The following is a 24,404-nucleotide window of genomic DNA, read 5'->3' on the forward strand; positions in this document are numbered from 1 at the left end:
ACCTAAGGCACGCGTGCCAAAGCTGGCACGCGATACACGTTTGCCTGGCACGCTCGCAGCCCTGCACATAAAAAGTGTATTTTATGTGCAGGGCTGCGAGTTATTAGTTGGATCCGTCCCTACACTTTATGCCTCGTTCCCTACCTCTTGATTAACCTTAACAAGCATAAATTACTCCACCTTAACTCCATTCGCCACCTCCTCCTATGGCCAATTAAGGTGGAATGATTTATGCTTGTTTAAGGTAATCAAGGTGTCGGAGTGAGTCGGCTTTCAATGCGAACTTTAGTATAATATGGCTGCTAAACGCGCAAAAGTGGATGTTCGTTCATTTCAACAAGACTGGACAGATTTGTATGGATTTATTCAACAAAAAGACCGGGCTGTATGTGCCATATGCTGTGAAAGCGTCGTTAGTCGCACATCAAGTGTGCGCCGTCATTTTGAGACAAAGCACCAAAGCTCATTTAGGGATGATGCTGAAAAAAACGAATCAATCAAACGAGCAATTTCAAGGTACTATAAACAGACGAGTGTTCTTCAAAATTTAAGCCATGGTAAAAGTTATGCCACACTTGCAAGTTACAAGATAGCTCAGTGCATTGCTAAACGTGGAAAGCCATTTACTGATGGAGAATACATTAAAGAAGCCTTTTGTGCAGCAAGTGATTTGTTTGACGGTTTGACGAACAAAAACACTATCATTGCTAGGATTAAAGACGTGCCTGTTTCAGCAAGAACAGTTGAGCGTCGTATCACAGATATGGCGGGTAATATCAGGGAGCAGCAGGTGACCGGACTGAAGGACTGCGCTGTGTTTAGCGTTGCGCTTGATGAAAGCGTGGATATTAATGATTTGCCTCGTTTGGCAGTTGTGGCCAGATTCTGTGACTCTGTTGGAGTACGAGAGGAGTTATGCTGTTTAAAACCCATGTACGGCACCACAAAAGGTGAGGACTTGGCTAAAACCTTTGTTGAATATTTTGAAAGGATTGCCGTTGATATTCAAAAAATCGTTGCAATCACCACTGATGGCGCCCCCGCAATGGTGGGAAAGCAAAAAGGATTCGTCAAAATAATTGAAGACAAAATTGGGCACCCTGTTCTTAAATTTCACTGCATAATACACCAGGAAAATCTGTGTGCAAAGATGTCGAATTCTGATCTTAACACAGTGATGGCAACGGTTGTGAAAATCGTGAATTTTCTGCGAGCTCGCTCTGCCTTAACTCACAGGCAGTTCCAAGCACTGCTTGATGAAATGGATTGTGCATACAAAGACATCCCGCTTCACTCCAGTGTCCGGTGGCTGAGTAGTGGAAAAGTGCTTGAGAGTTTTGTGAACTGCATTGATGCAATCAAAGCATTTCTTGTTGACAAGGACCAGAATTACCCAGAGCTGGAAGATGTCAGATGGCTTGAGAAACGTATGTTTTTGACTGTATTACATCACACTTGAATGAACTCAATGTTTGCATGCAGGGAGCTGGACAAACAGTCATGGGGCTGTTTGAGACATGGAAGTCATTCACATCCAAGCTTAAAGTTTTTGCAGAAGATATAGAAAAGGGGACATTTCGCTATTTCAAACACTTGAGAGAGATCTCCACTCGAAATTCAGTCAGAACAGCCAACATTTCCATGTACATGAGAGAACTTGAGTTGGAATTTGCCAGGAGATTCCAAGATTTCCAGACACATGGACCAATGTTTTCCTTTCTCATTCATCCGGACAAACTTAGTGTGAAAGACATGGACTTGTCAATTTTCCAATGGATAGGCATTGATGGTTTTGAAATGCAGCTGATTGACTTTCAGAGCTCATCTCTGTGGACAATGAAGTTCTGTGAACTGCGGACTTCACTTGAAACATCTAAAGAAAATGCACAGTCCCTGTTCATGTGTTGGGCATCACTGCGAGAAAAATATGACCGTTTGAAGAAGGTTGCATTGGCGATGCTGTCAGTCTTTGGATCAACATATCTGTGTGAGCAGATCTTCTCACACATGAATTCCATCCTCAACCCCTCACGAAGCAGGCTTACTGCAGACCACTCTGAGAACTGTGTTCAGCTCAAAGTCACCTCAAATACACCACAGATAGATCATCTTTGCAGAGAAAGTCAGGGACAAGGATCACACTGACATGTAAGTTTAATTAGCTGATTAATTGGTTTATGTCACATACACATCAACTGTTTGTGTTATATGACTAATGTATTCCATGGCACACTGAGTACTTCATTTTCAATTAATTTTTTTTTTATTGGCACAGTGTACAAAAAAGGTTGCCGACCCCTGATCTAGCGCACTGTGTAGGGAACATAACCAATTGTCTAATTCACTATCTAGTGCACTATGTAGGGAACATATATCCATGATCTGATACACTATCTAGTGCACTATGTAGGGAACATTAATGTGTTTGTAACGCGAACAGTTAGTTAAGCCCTAGTAGTTCTGTTTTCATCCATAGCCTTTGGTGTGTGCAAGAGGTTTTTTTATTTCTTTTTTTCCCTTCGGAGGTTCTTGCTTTCTTCTTGTTGTTGTTCTTACCTCCCTGAAATGAGTTTTTGCAACTTGGGATGTCTGCTTTGTAGTGTTAAACTTTATATTCGTTGTGGAACTACTTTTTGGCGGAAGGTATTGTCAATATTAAAGCATATTTAATATGAAATTCAGGGCTTCGTTGATTTATTTTCTTTCTTTATTTTGTAAAAACTGTTGTATAAAAGCAATAGAACACTCGAGGTCGTGTGTTATCGCGAATATATACAAAAAATTATATTCGCAATGTGATGATCTACGGCACTCACCGAGCGACCAAATCACAGCCGTGATGTTATTCGCGATAACACACTCCTTCTCGTGTTCTATTGCTTAAATATATACAGTGGGGAAAATAAGTATTTGATCCCCTGCTGATTTTGTAAGTTTACTCCCTTACAAAGACTTGAACAGTCTATAATTTTTATGGAAGGTTTATTTTAACAGAGAGAGACAGAATATCAACAAAAAATCCAGAAAAAAAACATGAAATAAAAGTTATAAATTAATTTGTATTTAATTAAGGGAAATAAGTATTTGATCCCCTACCAACCAGCAAGAATTCTGACCCCCACAGACCGGTTATGTGCCCATGAGGCACACAAATTAGTCCTGTCCCTGTATAAAAGACACCTGTCACAGAATCAGTTTCTTCTGTTCAAATCTCTCGACCACCATGGGCAAGACCAAAGAGCTATCAAAGGACGTCAGGGACAAGATTGTAGACCTGCACAAGGCTGGAATGGGCTACAAGACCATCAGCAAGAAGCTTGGTGAGAAAGAGACCACTGTTGGTGCGATAATTCGAAAATGGAAGAAATACAAGATCACAGTCAATCACCCTCGCTCTGGAGCTCCATGCAAGATCTCACCTGGTGGGGTAAGAATGATTCTGAGAAAGGTGAGGTCAGTCCAGAATTACACGGGAGGAGCTTGTCAATGATCTCAAGGGAGCTGGGAGCACAGTCACCAAGAAAACCATTAGTAACACACTTCGCCGTAATGGATTGAGATCCTGCAGTCCCTTTGCTCAAGAAGGCTCATGTACAGGCCCGTCTGAAGTTTGAACACCTGAATGATTCAGAGAAAGCTTGGGAGAATGTGATATGGTCAGATGAGACCAAAATTGAGCTCTTTGGCATCAACTCCACTCGCCGTGTTTGGAGGCAGAGAAATGCCCAGTGGGGATGGTGTTCTTGGGGTCATATCCAGCATTTCTCTGCTCCCAGCTCCCTTGAGATCATTGACAAGCTCCTCCCGTGTAATTCTGGGCTGACCTCACCTTTCTCAGAATCATTCTTACCCCACCAGGTGAGATCTTGCATGGAGCTCCAGAGTGAGGGTGATTGACTGTGATCTTGTATTTCTTCCATTTTCGAATTATCGCACCAACAGTGGTCTCTTTCTCACCAAGCTTCTTGCTGATGGTCTTGTAGCCCATTCCAGCCTTGTGCAGGTCTACAATCTTGTCCCTGACGTCCTTTGATAGCTCTTTGGTCTTGCCCATGGTGGTCGAGAGATTTGAACAGAAGAAACTGATTCTGTTACAGGTGTCTTTTATACAGGGACAGGACTAATTTGTGTGCCTCATGGGCACATAACCGGTCTGTGGGGGTCAGAATTCTTGCTGGTTGGTAGGGGATCAAATACTTATTTCCCTTAATTAAATACAAATTAATTTATAACTTTTATTTCATGTTTTTTTTTCTGGATTTTTTGTTGATATTCTGTCTCTCTCTGTTAAAATAAACCTTCCATAAAAATTATAGACTGTTCTAGTCTTTGTAAGGGGGTAAACTTACAAAATCAGCAGGGGATCAAATACTTATTTTCCTCACTGTATATATATATACTGGTGCTGGTCATAAAATTAGAATATCATGAAAAAGTTGATTTATTTCAGTAATTCTATTCAAAAAGTGAAACTTGTATATTATATTCATTCATTACACACAGACTGATATATTTCAAATGTTTATTTCTTTTAATGTTGATGATTATAACTGACAACTAATGAAAACCCCAAATTCAGTATCTCAGAAAATTTGAATATTACTTAAGACCAATACAAAAAAAGAATTTTTAGAAATGTTGGCCAACTGAAAAGTATGAACATGAAAAGTATGAACACGTACAGCACTCAATACTTAGTTGGGGCTCCTTTTGCCTGGATTACTGCAGCAATGCGGCGTGGCATGGAGTCCATCAGTCTGTGGCACTGCTCAGGTGTTATGAGAGCCCAGGTTGCTCTGATAGTGGCCTTCAGCTCTTCTGAATTGTTGGGTCTTGCGTATCGCATCTTCCTCTTCACAATACCCCATAGATTTTCTATGGGGTTAAGGTCAGGCGAGTTTGCTGGCCAATTAAGAACAGGGATACCATGGTCCTTAAACCAGGTACTGGTAGCTTTGGCACTGTGTGCAGGTGCCAAGTCCTGTTGGAAAATGAAATCTGCATCTCCATAAAGTTGGTCAGCAGCAGGAAGCATGAAGTGCTCTAAAACTTCCTGGTAGACGGCTGCGTTGACCTTGGACCTCAGAAAACACAGTGGACCAACACCAGCAGATGACATGGCACTCCAAACCATCACTGACTGTGGAAACTTTACACTGGACCTCAAGCAATGTGGATTCTGTGCCTCTCCTCTCTTCCTCCAGACTCTGGGACCTTGATTTCTAAAGGTAATGCAAAATTTACTTTCATCAGAGAACATAACTTTGGACCACCGAGCAGCAGTCCAGTCCTTTTTGTCTTTAGCCCAGGCGAGACGCTTCTGACGCTGTCTCTTGTTCAAGAGTGGCTTGACACAAGGACTGCGACAGCTGAAACCCATGTCTTGCATACGTCTGTGCGTGGTGGTTCTTGAAGCACTGACTCCAGCTGCAGTCCACTCTTTGTGAATCTCCACCACATTTTTGAATGGGTTTTGTTTCACAATCCTCTCCAGGGTGCGGTTATCCCTATTGCTTGTACACTTTTTTCTACCACATCTTTTCCTTCCCTTCGCCTCTCTATTAATGTGCTTGGACACAGAGCTCTGTGAACAGCCAGCCTCTTTAGCAATGACCTTTTGTGTCTTGCCCTCCTTGTGCAAGGTGTCAATGGTCGTCTTTTGGACAACTGTCAAGTCAGCAGTCTTCCCCATGATTGTGTAGCCTACAGAACTAGACTGAGAGACCATTTAAAGGCCTTTGCAGGTGTTTTGAGTTAATTAGCTGATTAGAGTGTGGCACCAGGTGTCTTCAATATTGAACCTTGTCACAATATTCTAATTTTCTGAGATACTGAATTTGGGGTTTTCATTAGTTGTCAGTTATAATCATCAACATTAAAAGAAAATAAACATTTGAAATATATCAGTCTGTGTGTAATGAATGAATATAATATACAAGTTTCACTTTTTGAATGGAATTACTGAAATAAATCAACTTTTTCATGATATTCTAATTTTATGACCAGCACCAGTATATATATATATATATATATATATATATATATATATATATATATATATATATATACTGTATATATATACAGGGGTTGGACAAAATAACTGAAACACCTGGTTTTAGACCACAATAATTTATTAGTATGGTGTAGGGCCTCCTTTTGCGGCCAATACAGCGTCAATTCGTCTTGGAAATGACATATACAAGTCCTGCACAGTGGTCAGAGGGATTTTAAGCCATTCTTCTTGCAGGATAGTGGCCAGGTCACTACGTGATGCTGGTGGAGGAAAACGTTTCCTGACTCGCTTCTCCAAAACACCCCAAAGTGGCTCAATAATATTTAGATCTGGTGACTGTGCAGGCCATGGGAGATGTTCAACTTCACTTTCATGTTCATCAAACCAATCTTTCACCAGTCTTGCTGTGTGTATTGGTGCATTGTCATCCTGATACACGGCACCGCCACTGGATGCACATGGTCCTCCAGAATGGTTCGGTAGTCCTTGGCAGTGACGCGCCCATTTAGCACAAGTATTGGGCCAAGGGAATGCCATGATATGGCAGCCCAAACCATCACTGATCCACCCCCATGCTTCACTCTGGGCATGCAACAGTCTGGGTGGTACGCTTCTTTGGGGCTTCTCCACACCGTAACTCTCCCGGATGTGGGGAAAACAGTAAAGGTGGACTCATCAGAGAACAATACATGTTTCACATTGTCCACAGCCCAAGATTTGCGCTCCTTGCACCATTGAAACCGACGTTTGGCATTGGCACGAGTGACCAAAGGTTTGGCTATAGCAGCCCGGCCGTGTATATTGACCCTGTGGAGCTCCCGACGGACAGTTCTGGTGGAAACAGGAGAGTTGAGGTGCACATTTAATTCTGCCGTGATTTGGGCAGCCGTGGTTTTATGTTTTTTGGATACAATCCGGGTTAGCACCCGAACATCCCTTTCAGACAGCTTCCTCTTGCGTCCACAGTTAATCCTGTTGGATGTGGTTTGTCCTTCTTGGTGGTATGCTGACATTACCCTGGATACCGTGGCTCTTGATACATCACAAAGACTTGCTGTCTTGGTCACAGATGCGCCAGCAACACGTGCACCAACAATTTGTCCTCTTTTGAACTCTGGTATGTCACCCATAATGTTGTGTGCATTGCAATATTTTGAGCAAAACTGTGTTCTTACCCTGCTAATTGAACCTTCACACTCTGCTCTTACTGGTGCAATGTGCAATTAATGAAGATTGGCCACCAGACTGGTCCAATTTAGCCATGAAACCTCCCACACTAAAATGACAGGTGTTTCAGTTATTTTGTCCAACCCCTGTATATATGTATATATGTATATATATATATATATATATAAATATATTATGATCCGACATCATTCTGATCGTGTCACTTTCTGCTCTCTAATAACGCTCCGGCAGTCTTAACCTGCGACGCACGCAATGGGTAAATGTTCCAGCTTCCGCCGAAGTGATGAAGCGTTGCTCCCTACTTAAAATGGTGGAAAACCATACGTAGTGCACTTCACAGTAACAGATAATGTAAATGAAACGCTCCTACAGAATTGGCACTAATGATTGTAAGAACCACTTTCTGAACCAATCAGACCTTCTGATTTTAATTTTTAGTAAGAAATGCTGTTTTTTGCATTTATTTAGTTTGCAGCATCACACAGATGATTGTCAATGAAACGCTTGATTGGCTTTCTAACGAGTTCGTGTTTTACTTCACAACCAGGAAAAGTTTGGAGGTTTTTAATTATAAGCACATTTACAAAATAACGGATTATATTCCTATTGGGACACACGGTTATAAATTTAATAGCATCTGGAAGAGCTTAAGGTAAGCAGTATTACGGACCTTTTGCTGTGTTTGGGATTTTGGCCGCTGTGCAGTAATTTGCAATGAAAACAAAACGTCAGTTTAAGCTTTTAACTGGTACCTAGGAAAGTAAAGGCACTAAGTAAAACGGCAAAATACAGTTGTTAATCTGTTGTTGTTTTTTTATCTGAACTTACATGTTATTCGTTTATTTTTACGCTACACTTGCAATATATGTTTTGTGTATATTATATTGACTTGTGACTTGACTCAGACTCGTATTTTGTGACTTTTGAACATCTCTGCATTTAATACACCTACATCTGTAAGAAAACATAATGCATTGTTTTCTGATTTCAAAAAATGCAACTGAACCTGCCAATGCCACATCCCAGCTTTCAGATGATGCTGAGGATACAGCTATCACCAGTGCAGTCATCTGCTAGCTCTTTCTCTACACTGTCGAGGGTTCTTACTCCCTTTTGTCGCACAATGCTGCATGAAAGAAAACAAATTGTTATGCTGCCTCATAAAAGGTCATAACCAATAGGCTTGATATGGAGGAGTTTGTGAGGGATAAAAACAGAAGTATACCTCTGTAAATTCTTTGTTTTGATTTCTTGTTAGAATAGAGGATGTTTTGGACAGCTAAAGGTTTTGGTTTTTTACACTTTAACCTTTTTTTTTTTGCTCTTGATTTAAACTTGTTCAACTTGTTTAAAATTGTTTAAAAAAAACAAAGTTGTTCGATCAGCTAAATGTAGTCTTAGATTTAGTCTTTAGATTTAATAAAAGGGGTTGGTAAGAGGCCTTCAGATCTCTTACACCAATCAGGCATAACATTATAATCATCTATTTGTTTCTACACTCACTGTCCATTTTATCAGCTCCACTTACCATATAGAAGCACTTTGTAGTTCTACAATTACTGACTGTTGTCCATCTGTTTCTCCACATACTTTTTTAGCCCCCTTTTATGCTGTTCTTCAATGGTCAGGACCCCCACAGGACCACCACAGAGTAGGTATTATTTGGGTGGTGGATCATTCTCAGCACTGCAGTGACACTGACATGGTGGTGGTGTGTTAGTGTGTGTTGTGCTGGTATGAGTGGATAAGACACAGCAACGCTGCTGGAGTTTTTAAACACCTCACTGTCACTGCTGGACTGAGAATAGTCCACCAACCCAAAACATCCAGCCAACAGCGCCCCGTGGGCAGCGTCCTGTGACCACTGATGGAGGTCTAGAATATGACCTACTCAAACAGCAGCAATAGATGAGCGATCGTCTCTCACTTTACATCTACAAGATGGACCAACTAGGTAGGAGTGTCTAATAGAGTGGACAGTGAGTGGACATGGAATTTAAAAACTCCAGCAGTGCTGCTGTGTCTGATCCACTCATACCAGCACGACACACACTAACACACCACCACCATGTCAGTGTCATTGCAGTGCTGAGAATGATCCACCACCCAAATAATACCTGCTCTGTGGTGGTCCTGTGGGGGTCCTGACCATTGAAGAACAGCATGAAAGAGGGCTAACAACGCATGTAGATAAACAGATGGACTAAAGTCAGTAATTGTAGAACTACAAAAAGCTTCTATATGGTAAGTGGAGCTGATCAAATGGACAGTGTGTGTAGAAACCAGGAGGTGGTTTTAATGTTATGACTAATCAGTGTATATCACAATCAGACTGTAATTCACTTTTTAATACTTTTTATATTATGCATAAGCACCAATGCTAGCAGTAATATCTCAGCAAATTAGCTTAGCACTTCTTGTCTTGATGATGCAGACAGTATAACTCTTTATATTTGCCAATTATAACATTTTATAATGAAATATTAATAGAATATCCTAAGTGTTATTAACTTCAGATGTCTTTTTTCACTGGTTACTGTTCAGGGGCGTAACTACGGGGGGCAGTTGCACTGGGGCCCACGGCAGGTGGGGGCCCTCCACGACATTAACTCAACCACTCACCTCACTGCCCCCCCATTGGCTGGGTCATTACATTGCCAGGTCATTATTATTATATTATATTGTTTTCGTTAATTAAAATTAAAATAACTAAAACTGTGCATTATAAATACCAGAGCCAGGAATTTGGACTTGAAGTCTATTGTAGATTATTTTGCTGAGCCCAACCTGTATGAACTTATACATACAGTGGGGGAAATAAGTATTTGATCCCCTGCTGATTTTGTAAGTTTACCCCCTTACAAAGACTTGAACAGTCTATAATTTTTATGGAGGGTTTATTTTAACAGAGAGAGACAGAATATCAACAAAAAATCCAGAAAAAAAACATGAAATAAAAGTTATAAATTAATTTGTATTTAATTAAGGGAAATAAGTATTTGATCCCCTACCAACCAGCAAGAATTCTGACCCCCACAGACCGGTTATGTGCCCATGAGGCACACAAATTAGTCCTGTCCCTGTATAAAAGACTCCTGTCACAGAATCAGTTTCTTCCGTTCAAATCTCTCGACCACCATGGGCAAGACCAAAGAGCTATCAAAGGACGTCAGGGACAAGATTGTAGACCTGCACAAGGCTGGAATGGGCTACAAGACCATCAGCAAGAAGCTTGGTGAGAAAGAGACCACTGTTGGTGCGATAATTCGAAAATGGAAGAAATACAAGATCACAGTCAATCACCCTCACTCTGGAGCTCCATGCAAGATCTCACCTGGTGGGGTAAGAATGATTCTGAGAAAAGTGAGGTCAGTCCAGAATTACACGGGAGGAGCTCGTCAATGATCTCAAGGGAGCTGGGAGCAGAGAAATGCTGGATATGACCCCAAGAACACCATCCCCACCGGGCATTTCTTTGCCTCCAAACACGGCGAGTGGAGTTGATGCCAAAGAGCTCAATTTTGGTCTCATCTGACCATATCACATTCTCCCAAGCTTTCTCTGAATCATTCAGGTGTTCATTGGCAAACTTCAGACGGGCCTGTACATGAGCCTTCTTGAGCAGAGGGACTTTGCGGGCACTGCAGGATCTCAATCCATTACGGCGAAGTGTGTTACTAATGGTTTTCTTGGTGACTGTGCTCCCAGCTCCCTTGAGATCATTGACAAGCTCCTCCCGTGTAATTCTGGGCTGACCTCACCTTTCTCAGAATCATTCTTACCCCACCAGGTGAGATCTTGCATGGAGCTCCAGAGTGAGGGTGATTGATTGTGATCTTGTATTTCTTCCATTTTCGAATTATCGCACCAACAGTGGTCTCTTTCTCACCAAGCTTCTTGCTGATGGTCTTGTAGCCCATTCCAGCCTTGTGCAGGTCTACAATCTTGTTCCTGACGTCCTTTGATAGCTCTTTGGTCTTGCCCATGGTGGTCGAGAGATTTGAATGGAAGAAACTGATTCTGTTACAGGTGTCTTTTATACAGGGACAGGACTGATTTGTGTGCCTCATGGGCACATAACCGGTCTGTGGGGGTCAGAATTCTTGCTGGTTGGTAGGGGATCAAATACTTATTTCCCTTAATTAAATACAAATTAATTTATAACTTTTATTTCATGTTTTTTTTCTGGATTTTTTGTTGATATTCTGTCTCTCTCTGTTAAAATAAACCTTCCATAAAAATTATAGACTGTTCAAGTCTTTGTAAGGGAGTAAACTTACAAAATCAGCAGGGGATCAAATACTTATTTCCCCCACTGTATATAATATGACATTTTATAAATTGCACTGGAGTCCATGAGCTCCTAGTTACGCCACTGTTACTATTTGTCTTTTTGAAGAAACTCCACAGATTTTGCTATTTTTTTTAACGTTACCAGGGCAAATGCATGCAGCACCAAACCTTCTATTGCATTACCAATGAAGGGAAAGCTCCAGTTGTACAGAACCACTGTACTCTGTACTGCCCCAGTAGTTATTTGACATGAAGAATTCCTTATATGCGCAAGGCAAGTAGTCTAAATATGAAATATGTTACAGTTTGTTTTCGAGGTTGTTTTTTGTTGTGTTTCATTAAGCTTTAATACATTTCAGTATAGCACTTTATTTGATTTTATTAAAATATATTATTATACATATAGTGACCTCTAGTAACCCTGGCCAACAATAATGTTAGACCTGGATCTTCAAATTCTTTTTAAAAATGGCATTTGAATTGCAGTCACTAATTTTAACATAACAGTGTGAAATTGCATTTTAGTCTATACACAAACAAATACAAATAAAACTATTTTGAATAGTAATACTTAAAAGTATTAAGTAACTATTTTATTTATGTCTATACATTTACATATTCTGCTTAGTTTTAATGGGATGTCATTCCCAAATACTTACTCCCAGAATTCCATAACTGGGGATGTAATTTTTTCTGGAATATGTTCAGTAGTGTTGTTCCTGCTAGATTCAATGCAGTACTCTGTAACACCAAAAATAAACAGAGCTGGTAAAAATGTACACTGGGTAACAGCTGGGCTCATACAAAAAAAACATTTTTTGCTACTACTAAGATAAAAAATTTTTTTTACATTAATAGGTTCAACTAAAGTATGTTACATTAAAAGGACATGTAGTTACTTGTAGTTAGGTGTTAGTTGGTTACAGTGCCGGAGGTATTACCTGTGTTCCAGCTGTTCTTGCAGGTAGCCCATGGCAGTTCTGATCTGAAGGAGAAGAAGAGGTAAAGAAATGCCCAGGCCAGGATAATGATGTAGTAAACTCCAGTGTACAGGACCACGACCTGGCTCCCATAGCCCAGCCCTGAAAAACATATAAGATCATAGACTGTCTGAACAAAAGTTTTTTTTTATTGTTTTGTTCACTATAGGGACACATTAACACAATTAATCATCCTTCAGTATAATATCACTTACTCACTTTCTTAACCGCTTATTCAACTGTGGTGGATTGTGTATTGTGCTGGAGCCTATCTCTGCTTTTCAAAGGGCCCAAGGCACACAGTAACACCCTGGATAGGGTGCCAGTCCATCACAGGGCAGACTAACACACATATACACACCCATTCATCTATAGGACAATTCAGTGTCTCCAATTAACCTGACTGCATGTTTTTGGAAACCTACGCAGACACGGGGAGAACATGCAAGCTCTGCACAGAAAGGACCCGGACCGCTCTGCCTGGGGATTGAACCCAGGATCTTCTTGCTGTGAGGCGACAGTGCTACCCACCAAGCCACTGTGCCACCCTCAATATAATATCATATTTAAAAATATGGGACTCATCTGAACTGGTATAAATCTATGATCATGGTTGAAGCTTGTCCTCCTTTTGTTGGTATAACATCCTCTACTCTTCTGACAACTCCTTCCACAAGAGGTTAATATTGGAACATCAAAATATTTTTCTCAAACTGTTGCTACAATCTTGAAGGCATATAATTTACTTTATATGATTGTTTACACCTGCTATGAACTGATGCAGGCAAAACAAATTTAAACTTGATAATCAGGGGGTATCCACACACTTTTGGCCATGTAGTTTATATCAAAGCAGCTGACTCTTCTGAGAGTAGAGTGTATTTACACTCTATAATAAGTCAAGAATGACTCAAAATCAGATATTTGCCAAAACACTACTTAAATTGTAAAGGATTATCACTGTTGCCTACAGCTGCAAGTTTCAAATAAGAAAGAAAATAACAAGTAATTAAGACTAGTTCCACTAAGTTGTTTATGAACAGAGCAAAAGGTTCAGTGAGTTTATGGTCCAATATTAATTTTAATGTCAATCAAGTCTTTACAACAAGTGAAGCTTTTTAGAATTAAGGGGGGGTGGAATGTAACTAAACAAGCTGCATAAGGGCACAGACTTACAGGGGCAAGTTCACACAGGAATATAATTAGGCTTTAAGGCAGGATTAAATCTATATACGTATATACAGTGTATCACAAAAGTGAGTACACCCCTCACATTTCTGCAGATATTTAAGTATATCTTTTCATGGGACAACACTGACAAAATGACACTTTGACACAATGAAAAGTAGTCTGTGTGCAGCTTATATAACAGTGTAAATTTATTCTTCCCTCAAAATAACTCAATATACAGCCATTAATGTCTAAACCACCGGCAACAAAAGTGAGTACACCCCTTAGTGAAAGTTCCTGAAGTGTCAATATTTTGTGTGGCCACCATTATTTCCAAGAACTGCCTTAACTCTCCTGGGCATGGAGTTTACCAGAGCTTCACAGGTTGCCACTGGAATGCTTTTCCACTCCTCCATGATGACATCACGGAGCTGGCGGATATTCGAGACTTTGCACTCCTCCACCTTCCGCTTGAGGATGCCCCAAAGATGTTCTATTGGGTTTAGGTCTGGAGACATGCTTGGCCAGTCCATCACCTTTACCCTCAGCCTCTTCAATAAAGCAGTGGTCGTCTTAGAGGTGTGTTTGGGGTCATTATTATGCTGGAACACTGCCCTGCGACCCAGTTTCCGGAGGGAGGGGATCATGCTCTGCTTCCGTATTTCACAGTACATATTGGAGTTCATGTGTCCCTCAATGAAATGTAACTCCCCAACACCTGCTGCACTCATGCAGCCCCAGACCATGGCATTCCCACCACCATGCTTGACTGTAGGCATGACACACTTATCTTTGTAATCCTCACCTGATTGCCGCCACACATGCTTAAGACCATCTGAACCAAACAAATTAATCTTGGTCTCATCAGACCATAGGACATGGTTCCAGTAATCCATGTCCTTTGTTGACATGTCTTCAGCAAACTGTTTGTGGGCTTTCTTGTTTAGAGACTTCAGAAGAGGCTTCCTTCTGGGGTGACAGCCATGCAGACCAATTTGATGTAGTGTGCGGCGTATGGTCTGAGCACTGACAGGCTGACCCCCCACCTTTTCAATCTCTGCAGCAATGCTGACAGCACTCCTGCGCCTATCTTTCAAAGACAGCAGTTGGATGTGACGCTGAGCACGTGCACTCAGCTTCTTTGGACGACCAACGCGAGGTCTCTTCTGAGTGGACCCTGCTCTTTTAAAACGCTGGATGATCTTGGCCACTGTGCTGCAGCTCAGTTTCAGGCTGTTGGCAATCTTCTTGTAGCCTTGGCCATCTTCATGTAGCGCAGCAATTCGTCTTTTAAGATCCTCAGAGAGTTCTTTGCCATGAGGTGCCATGTTGGAACTTTCAGTGACCAGTATGAGAGAGTGTGAGAGCTGTACTACTAAATTGAACACACCTGCTCCATATGCACACCTGAGACCTAGTAACACTAACAAGTCGCATGACATTTTGGAGGGAAAATGAAAAGCAGTGCTCAATTTGGACATTTAGGGGTGTAGTCTCTTAGGGGTGTACTCACTTTTGTTGCCGGTGGTTTAGACATTAATGGCTGTATATTGAGTTATTTTGAGGGAAGAATAAATTTACACTGTTATATAAGCTGCACACAGACTACTTTTCATTGTGTCAAAGTGTCATTTTGTCAGTGTTGTCCCATGAAAAGATATACTTAAATATCTGCAGAAATGTGAGGGGTGTACTCACTTTTGTGATACACTGTATATATATATATATATATATGTATAAAGAATTATATACATTATATAATTTAATCTAATCATGTAGATAACACAAAGATCTTTTTGGAGGGCTTTTTGAAAAACACGTTTTGTAAACATGTTTAGACAAAGGTTCACTTAACTAATTACACAATAAAATCTAGATTTTCAACTAACTATTCTAACTATTCTAGCATCTTTTATTCTTCTATTCTTCTCCTGGCATTATAAAATCCTAAGATTTGCTCATGCAATTTCAAATGCTACATTAAATCCCACAGTCAATTAAAAATATAAAAGTTAAAAAGTTTGGTCACCTTCAAACAGAGGACAAATTTTTCTCCAGCAGGTGATTCCACCCTGGCTAGTGTACTGGCCCAATGATGTCTCCAAGAAGAAAAGAGGTATACCACAGGAAATCAGGAACAGTATGTAAGGCACAAAGAAAGCTCCTTAAAAACAGAAAGAAAAACAAAATATTTAATAGAACTGAACTGAACCACTTTTTATCTAAAGAGAACACATTCATACAAACTGTGTGTTCTGCTGTTATTTATGTGCACAGCTTTGCTATGTTGCTATGTCTCCCATTTTCCCCCAATTTAGTGTAGTAAATTTGTCTTCCACTGCTGGGGGATCCCTGATTGCAGTCAAGGAGAGTATATTGCTCACGCCTCCTTCGACCTGTGCGCAGCCCTTTCCTGAACCCTTTTTCACCCACGCACTCTGCACAGGCACCTCTCTATCTGCCAATCAGGATCCTTACACAGCGTTTGAAGACCCCACCCATATAGTCCGTTCATCCCACCCTAGCAGAACCTTGTCTGCTGCAGGCACTGCTAATTATGCCCGCCAGATGGCGCCCACACTGTTAGCCCGGACTTAAAAAAAAATACTTTTCTATCAGATTAACTTAAAAAAGTTAAGTTAAGGTAATTAAACAGAAAAACGCCACCATTTACATGTAAGTCCGCCTTTTTTCAGCTTGCTGTTGGTGAATCAGGCAAAAATGATTTTCTTGTGTTCGGGTAGCCATTTGTTTTAACTTTTGTAACCTGTTGTTGCAAATTACTTTTTACTTTTCATTTAAGGCTTTTTGCAAAAGTAAACTTGTCTTTTGTGAAGTGGAACCTTTGTTAAACTAAATGGACAAACATTTTCTTACTCATTATGCTATTTTTGAGTAGCATGTACACCAGTCTGATGGGACTTTTTCATCTTCCGTCCAATTTTGTTAAGTGTTGTACTTTACTTAACAATTTTGTTTAAAATAAATGATCTTAATGTTGACACTAAACAAATAATCAAACAGCGCTGCTTTATTTGCCGTGTTTAGGCTACATGCTAGCATGCTAGCCTTCATACGAAGCAAAGAGTGTGCTAGCCTGCTTTATTTTAATCCTTAAATGAATGGTATTAATGCTGATATTAATACTTCTGTTTCTTGTTTCTTTGTTTTGTTTTAGAGAGCTGCAGCCAAACGTTAAGAAATCAGCTTGCTGTGTGAAACTGAGTACAGGTTCATGGTTACTGTGAAGAGCTGTTTGCGTTTCATCAGAACTTTATATACATTTTGTACAGTTTTTAAGATGTTTTCATGACATATTGTATTTTAAGTAAATACTTCTGAAGTGAAATAAAGAAAAATAATTTTATTATTCTGTCTGTTTTTCTATAAACATTTCTAATTGATATTTAAAACGTAATTAACATGAAAACTAAGAAGAAATCAATATTTTTGTCCATAGAGCTCAAGATAAGTAGAATTATTGGGAAAAGCAGTTGGTATAACCAAAAAAATAAAGTTTAATCAACTTGCCTTTTAGGTGTAATAACTTAATGTTTTAAGTTATGCTAACTCAAGTTTTCATTATACATTACTTAACTTTTTTAAGGCAACCGGTTTCCTCAAATTTTTTAAGTAGATTGAACTTATCCGGGCTTACAGTGCAGTTGAGCGGTGGCAACGTCGAGTTTTGAACCGAGGAGTTCAGAATCTCTGCACTGGTGTGCTAGCAGAATATCCCGTTTTTCTATGTTTAAGCATCATGCATCAAGCAAGATAATCTAAGATAGATGATTATAGATTTATAGATTTTGTGCAGCTTGTCTTAAACATGAGTGTCCAGTTTTATGCTTTTCCTCCAGAACCAATATTTATAATAATAAGGGTCTGATCTGATACCTGCATTCCCTTTAGTTTAGACAATTAATATTAAGATTGATGCAATATTTTCCAAACAACAAGTCCTGTGGTTTGATCAGACTTAAATGAATCTACGCAGCCTGAACCTGAAAATGTATGCTTGTCAAAAATATAACAAGCCAGGTAACACCACCACTGTTAAACAAGATGTTAGTAGCATTATATCATATGCTTCATATGATCAAATGCTTTTCAGCAGCAAGAATTGGCAAGCTTGTCAAGATTCATAAAAAAATGGATGGTCCACTTTACTTAGAGAAATTGGACAAAACCTGCTTCCTGCTGCCAAAAACGGCACGGTGGCTAACTGGGTAGCACTGTCGCCTCACAGCAAGAAGGTCCTGGGTTCGATCCCCAGGTGGGGCGGTCCAGGTCCTTTCTGTGTGGAGTTTGCATATTCTCCCCGTGTCCGCGTGGGTTTCCTCCGGGTGCTTCGGTTTCCTCCCACAGTCCAAAGACACGCAAGTGAGGTGAATTGGAGATACTAAATTGTCCAGGACTGTGTTTGATATAACCTTGTGAACTAATGAACCTTGTGTAATGAGTAACTACCATTCCTGTCATGAATGTAACCAAAGTGTAAAACATGACATTAAAATCCTAATAAACAAACTACATTGTAATGGTAAACAGTAAACATGTCCTTGTGGCCAACACTCATGATCGTAACCCTGGTAAACATATGTGGTAAGACTACATCACCACTCACCAACTAACCCAGCAGATATGTTGCTAATTAAAAAAAATTTTTACTAGTCATTTTACTTTCAATCCATTTTTACAATTTGTGACAATTGTTTAAAAAGAAAAATCACACAACTCCAATAATGGCAATCCAAAACAGATCCGATTTATTATTGTGACTAAGAATTAAAATGTTGTGAATTAGAAATAAGCAAATAAAACAAATCTAATATAATGTTGGAGAAGGACACCTGTCTTTATGTCCTTGTGGTCAACATTCGTGATCTTAACCTTGTTAAACATATGTGGTGAGACTACATTAAATTATTATAGAAACAAATACAGTAGAGCCTTGAGTTACGAACAGTTTATCATACAAACATTTCGGGTTACGAACGATCTTTTTCAACTTATTTTTTTTTATTACAAACCGAAATTCGCGAAACACGTGACGTCACGAACAAGTTGACTCCGACCGTCTCTCTCTCTATATATACAGTGAGCGGAGGGTGTTTTTTTGTGTTTTTTTTATATTTTGTAGAATTCTATATTAAAATGGCCTCAAAGAATCAATCTATTATTATTTGTTGTTGTATAATAACTCCTGCCGGTAGCTGTCACTGTGTATCAGACAGAGGGGAAAGTGAGTGAGAGAGAGAAGAAGGAATTCGCTGAGTAAAGTATTCTTTCTTTCGTGCAGTTACACCTACAAAATACAAAACTATTGAAATAAAGAAGGAAATAATAAAGAAATATGAGAGTTATTGTTGTTTCTGGTAGATACATTTTATAAAAAAGAGAAGGAAATGTATTATGGTGTATGGGTACAGCACACGTACTGTACTGAAATGTGATGTGTGTTTTTATGTACAGTACAGTACTACTGTGTATTGTTGTTCATTATTGTTTATTACAGTAATGTCTATTCTATAATTTAAGATTTAAGTGAAAATACACTTGTATTTATAACAAAAAAGACCATTTAAGACATTAGAAATGTTAGGTAAGGGGGTGGTTTGGGAGGTCTGGCACAGATTAATTCAATTTACATTATTTCTTATGGGAAAAATAGATCCAAATCCAGATATTTGACATGCTAAATATCTCTCATCGCCTTTATCTACCCTTTGAGTCTCCCCTACTAGATAACATCTTCAACCCTGGGAGGGTTAGGGCTAGGACATGCTTTCGCTTTGATGTAGCCAGCAAAAGACTTTAAACACCCCATTATCCTTAGGAGAAAGAGGAATGGTGCCAATGTGGTAAAACTGGTAGCACAGGTGTTTAATAGCAACATGGGTCCTTTGTTCAGTCCTTATCTTTGGTCAGTGATTTCAAGGATTTTGCATACCCATACCCTCCCTGTGTCCATGTGGCTTTCTTCTGAGTAATCTGGTTTACTTGCAGGTCTAAGTGAGTCTTTGTGTGTTCGAATCTTGGCTCTACCATGTAGCCACTGTTGGGCCCTTGAGCAAGGCCCTTAACCCTCTCGGCTCCAGAAGCGCCATACAATGGCTAACCCTTCGCTTTGACCAGTAAAGGCATTCTGTTTTAACATACACCGATGAAGCATAACATTATGACCACCTTCCTAATATTGTGTTGGTCCCCCTATTGCTGCCAAAACAGCCCTGACCCGTCGAGGCATGGACTCCACTAGACCCCTGAAGGTGTGCTGTGGTATCTGGCACCGTAATGTTAGCAGCAGATCCTTTAACTCCTGTAAGTTGCAAGGTGGGGCCTCCATGGATCGGACTTGTTTGTCCAGCACATCCCACAGATGCTCGATTGGATTGAGATCTGGAGAATTAGGAGGCCAAGTCAACACCTCAAACTCGTTGTTGTTCTCCTCAAACCATTCCTGAACCATTTTTGCTTTGTGGCAGGGCACATTATCCTGCTAAAAGAGGCCACAGCCATTAGGGAATACAGTTTCCATGAAAGGGTGTACATGGTCTGGAACAATGCTTAGGTAGGCGATACATGTCAAAGTAACATCCACATGGATCCACTGCCTTGCCTTCTTTCCATAGTGCATCCTGGTGCCATGTGTTCCCCAGGTAAGCGACACACATGCACCCGCCATCCATGTGATGTTAACGAAAATGTGATTCATCACACCAGGCCACCTTCTTCCATTGCTCCGTGGTCCAGTTCCAATGCTCACATGCCCTTTGTTGGCGCTTTTGGCGGTGGACAGGGGTCAGCATAGGCACCCTGACTGGTCCTGTGATGCACTGTGTATTCTGACATAACGTTATGCCTGGTCTGGTGATTACAGCAAAGCCTTCTACCTTGACCAAACTGTAGCCACAAAGTTGGGAGTAATTTCTTATAACTAATATTATAAAGCTGTTAGCAATCTTTGTGTCTGAAATTCTAAAAGTCAATAATTGTGTGTGGGGGGGGGGGGGGGGGGGGGGGGGGGGGGGGGGTACAGTTTAGACCATATAGTGTACCTTATAAAAAAGGCGCATTCAAACAAAATAATACAGCAAGTGTGCACTATATAGGTTACAACAATAAGAAAAAGTATTTCCTGACTCACCACCACCGTTCTTGTAACAAAGATAAGGAAACCTCCAAACATTTCCCAAACCAATAATGTGTCCCGCAACAGCCAGGAAGAACTCCATCTTGGTGGACCACTGTTCTCTTGTTTGTGATTTGACCGGAGGTTGTGCTTTGGAGCCAGCCATATTTATCAGCTTTAATCTCACCTCAGGCTCCTGGCTATGCTCCATGGTGCTCCTAAGAAGAGAAGAAGTGTAATATGAGCAGTTAAAAACTAACGAATCGTTTTTATTTTAATTAAAATGCTTATCTTCAACAAGTCTGAACTTTTCTATATTTTCATAGTTTCTCTCAACATCTCTGCAGTTTTCCTTGACATTGTCTTCAGTTTGGCCAGTATGGGTCTAGACTGAAATCGCTGTCAAGCTACTTTTTGACAAAACTTGTTCTTCAAAAGTGTGGTTCAAATAAAACTTAACTGAATTAAATAATAGAGTAGTCATATGTTGTTGTTATAAAAAGTATTAATCGCAGCTTGTGCATTTTGACACTCTTTAAAGTGTGTACCTAACACCTCATTTGACAGATATGAGAATTTGAAATTGTTTTTTAGACCATCTATTAATTTGAAATTGTTTTTTAGACCTTCTATTAATTTGAAAATGTTTTTAGACTTCTATTCTTGTGTTAGGAACACCCACTCCTACCCATTTCTTGCAAAACACTTCTAGTTCTGAGATAGGCTTGGACTGTCTAGCATGCATAACACCTACAAACAGAGTTTTAATAACGTTCAAGACAGGACTGTAAGGGTCATTCTAAAAGCTTCAGTTTGCTTTTCTTTAAAATGTTTATAATAGGGTTTGATTTAACAGTATTCATTTGATAACAGTACAAAGAAAGAATGAACAACTTTATATTCTCTCTGTTGACAGGTTATTGCAGTTCAAAATGCTGTGCCATGTGGGGGATCAAAGATCACAGGCATTTAACATTGTGTTTTGGTCTTGCTCCTAAATAACTGCATCCTTGCTCATAAATGCTTGTAAAAAAATGTGTCTTTGATCATTCCACAAACAACCTAGTCGCATATTGCCCATGATTAGGAATTATGATTATTTTTATAGGATAGGTAATATATGTGTATTAATAATCTACCAAAGCATCTGGAAAATATCTTTCAACCAGAAAATCTGACTCTGCTGGTGTTGGTTGGTTTATGCTAGTAAAGATTTCACAGAACAATTGGGTACTTTTATAAAATAGATTTTTATTTTAGTGGGACAGTGGTAGCCTAGTGAGTAGACCTTTGGACTCTCAATCAAAAGTTTGTGAGCTCAAATCTCAACTCTGTCATGCCGACCCTGTTGGGCCTTTAAGAAAGGGCTTAAACCTTCTTGGCTCCAGGGGCGCCGTACAATGACTAACACTGCACTCTGACCCCAGCTTCCAAACAAGTTGGGATGTGTGGAAGAAGAATTTCATTGTACTGTACATGTGTATATGTATATGTATATGTGTATATATATATATATATATATATATATATATATATGACAAAAAAGCATTCTCTCTTCTCTAGTTCATTCACACAGCTAGGAAACGCCCTTCTTTACCTCTTTTGAGAGTCAAATGTCATTCATTTCCTGACCAGACCCACATATTTTGTATGTCAATGAAACCACAGTAGCTGGTGTCACACAATCACTGAATTCAAATTGCTTACAGTATTATTCCCAAATTCACTAAAATTGTACAGTTGTTTATGTACAGTTGTTTGCATTGCAGTTGTCACCATAAATGTCACATAAAGTTTACAATAATTATCTGTTGTCTATTTTACACCCTTTGTGCAGATATCTGACTAAAGTACTGAGAAAAAACTACTTGACTAACTGCAACACTTCTGTCCCTTTTACATGTGTATTACAAATAAAACAATACAATACAATAAAAGTGTAATCAGACCTGTACCTGAGGTTTTTGCAGGTGTTTGTCTTTTTCGTTTTCTGTAAGGTAGACTGTCTCTGAACACGACTGTGTCCATTAGGAGCACCGGTGCAGAATGAAACACTGACACAACAGGAATGAGAGGAATTGAGGAGGAGTCAAGAGCCCAGGAACCAGGGATGTTTTTAAGCCTCTAATACTGATCTGATCCTGCCCTTTTCTCTCACAACACTAAGATTAAGAATAGAGAGACAAGATTTTGATCTTAAATGAGCAGATATGTTTTTTGAATAAGCTTATACATACTGTCTGCTGGATCACAGTGTACACCAGGGCTATCCAAATCAAATAACAAAGGGTCAGAGTTCAGCAGAGATTTGTTATTTTTCTGCTTAAAAAGCATGTACCTGCTATTAACAACAACAACAACAACAACAGTCTTATCAGTAACCTTTTGGACAGTGTAGTAGAATGAAATATTTACAGATTAGAGTTAAAAGTTTACATCTACTAGGACTTGTTGTTGTTTTGGGATTTAAACAATTTGTGCAGCTGCACTTTTTACTGTAACTAAATGATTGAAACTCATCCTTTACTATCCAAAAACCTTAACAAATATACACCTATAAGCAGCCCCGGTTCTGGACTGCTTTGCTTGGGGGGGCAGTAAAACCTAATGAGGGGGCATGTTGATAGTCATGTTTTTGAAGCCAGAAATATATTCAAGGCTTGATTTGTGCATGAATGATGACAGCCAAGCTATTGATACTGGCTTAAAGTGATGTATGAGGTAAAGAAATAAAAATGCATGTTTTCGAACTTAAACTTAAAACCCAATGATTAAAAAATACATGTTGATTATGTAAATGGAGAAAAAAGATGATCTAATTGTATTTCATTTTAATACGCCCCCTTAATTAAATTGCCATTACTAATAGAACAACTCTATTTCTTGAAAGGCTTTAATACAAATTTAAGTCAAAGCTGACAAATGTACCTACACACAGACTGAGAATATTCAAACGTGGAAATAGGAATGAGTGAGAATATTTATATTATTGGGAAATTAAAATATAAAGAAAACAAAAGAATACTAATTCTGTAAAAAAAAAAGTGTTTACCAGTATACCTGCCTCTCGCTCACACTAACAGAACATATACTGCCGAACTGAACTGTTTGGGGCAGTCTGCCGATTTTTATATGACTCAAAGAGCCAATCAGGAATAAGCAAGGAAATATCTTCACGCTGTAAAACAAAATGCATTTTTGTGATTGGTTCAGAGATAATTTTAAAAATAGCCGTTGCTTGCATTGTGCTTGGGGGGGCAAAGACACAATTTGGGGGGGCAATACCCCCCTCAGCCCCCCCCTAGCGCCGGCCCTGCCTATAAGCCATAACATTAAAACCACCTCATTGTTTATACCAGGGGTGGGGAACCTCCGGCCCGCGGGCCGTATACGGCCCCCCGCTCAATCAAATGTGGCCCGCCATATATTTCCTACATGTTATTGTTTTTAATTTACTAATTTATTAATCATCATAATCATCTGTTCCGCATAATCCGTTTCAGTGTCGTGTAGCAACAAGGTAAACAAAGCCGCCCAGGCGTCTCTGTCTCCGCAATTAATGATGACGCGTATATCAAATTAACCAATGAGCTGCGACAACCGTGACTGTAGGTTCGTCCAGTTA

At 39.7% G+C, this 24,404-nt stretch overlaps 1 protein-coding gene across 1 annotated transcript in view; it reads right to left on the reverse strand.

Annotated features, from left to right (window-relative positions):
• Window positions 1–22,934, reverse strand: part of LOC134317150 (sodium- and chloride-dependent GABA transporter 2-like) — a 36,940-nt gene extending 14,006 nt beyond the window's left edge. Inside the window, exons 1-5 of the mRNA XM_062997883.1 lie at window positions 22,735–22,934; window positions 20,795–20,997; window positions 15,674–15,808; window positions 12,436–12,576; window positions 12,154–12,235 (exon numbers count right to left, since the gene is read on the reverse strand). Of these exons, the coding sequence (XP_062853953.1) occupies window positions 12,154–12,235; window positions 12,436–12,576; window positions 15,674–15,808; window positions 20,795–20,990 (554 nt within the window). The 5' untranslated portion in view covers window positions 20,991–20,997; window positions 22,735–22,934. The remainder of the gene's footprint in view (window positions 1–12,153; window positions 12,236–12,435; window positions 12,577–15,673; window positions 15,809–20,794; window positions 20,998–22,734) is intronic.
• Window positions 22,935–24,404: the final 1,470 nt, after the last annotated feature.

This window comes from Trichomycterus rosablanca, chromosome 6 (genome assembly GCF_030014385.1).
Source record: "Trichomycterus rosablanca isolate fTriRos1 chromosome 6, fTriRos1.hap1, whole genome shotgun sequence".
NCBI lineage: Eukaryota > Metazoa > Chordata > Actinopteri > Siluriformes > Trichomycteridae > Trichomycterus > Trichomycterus rosablanca.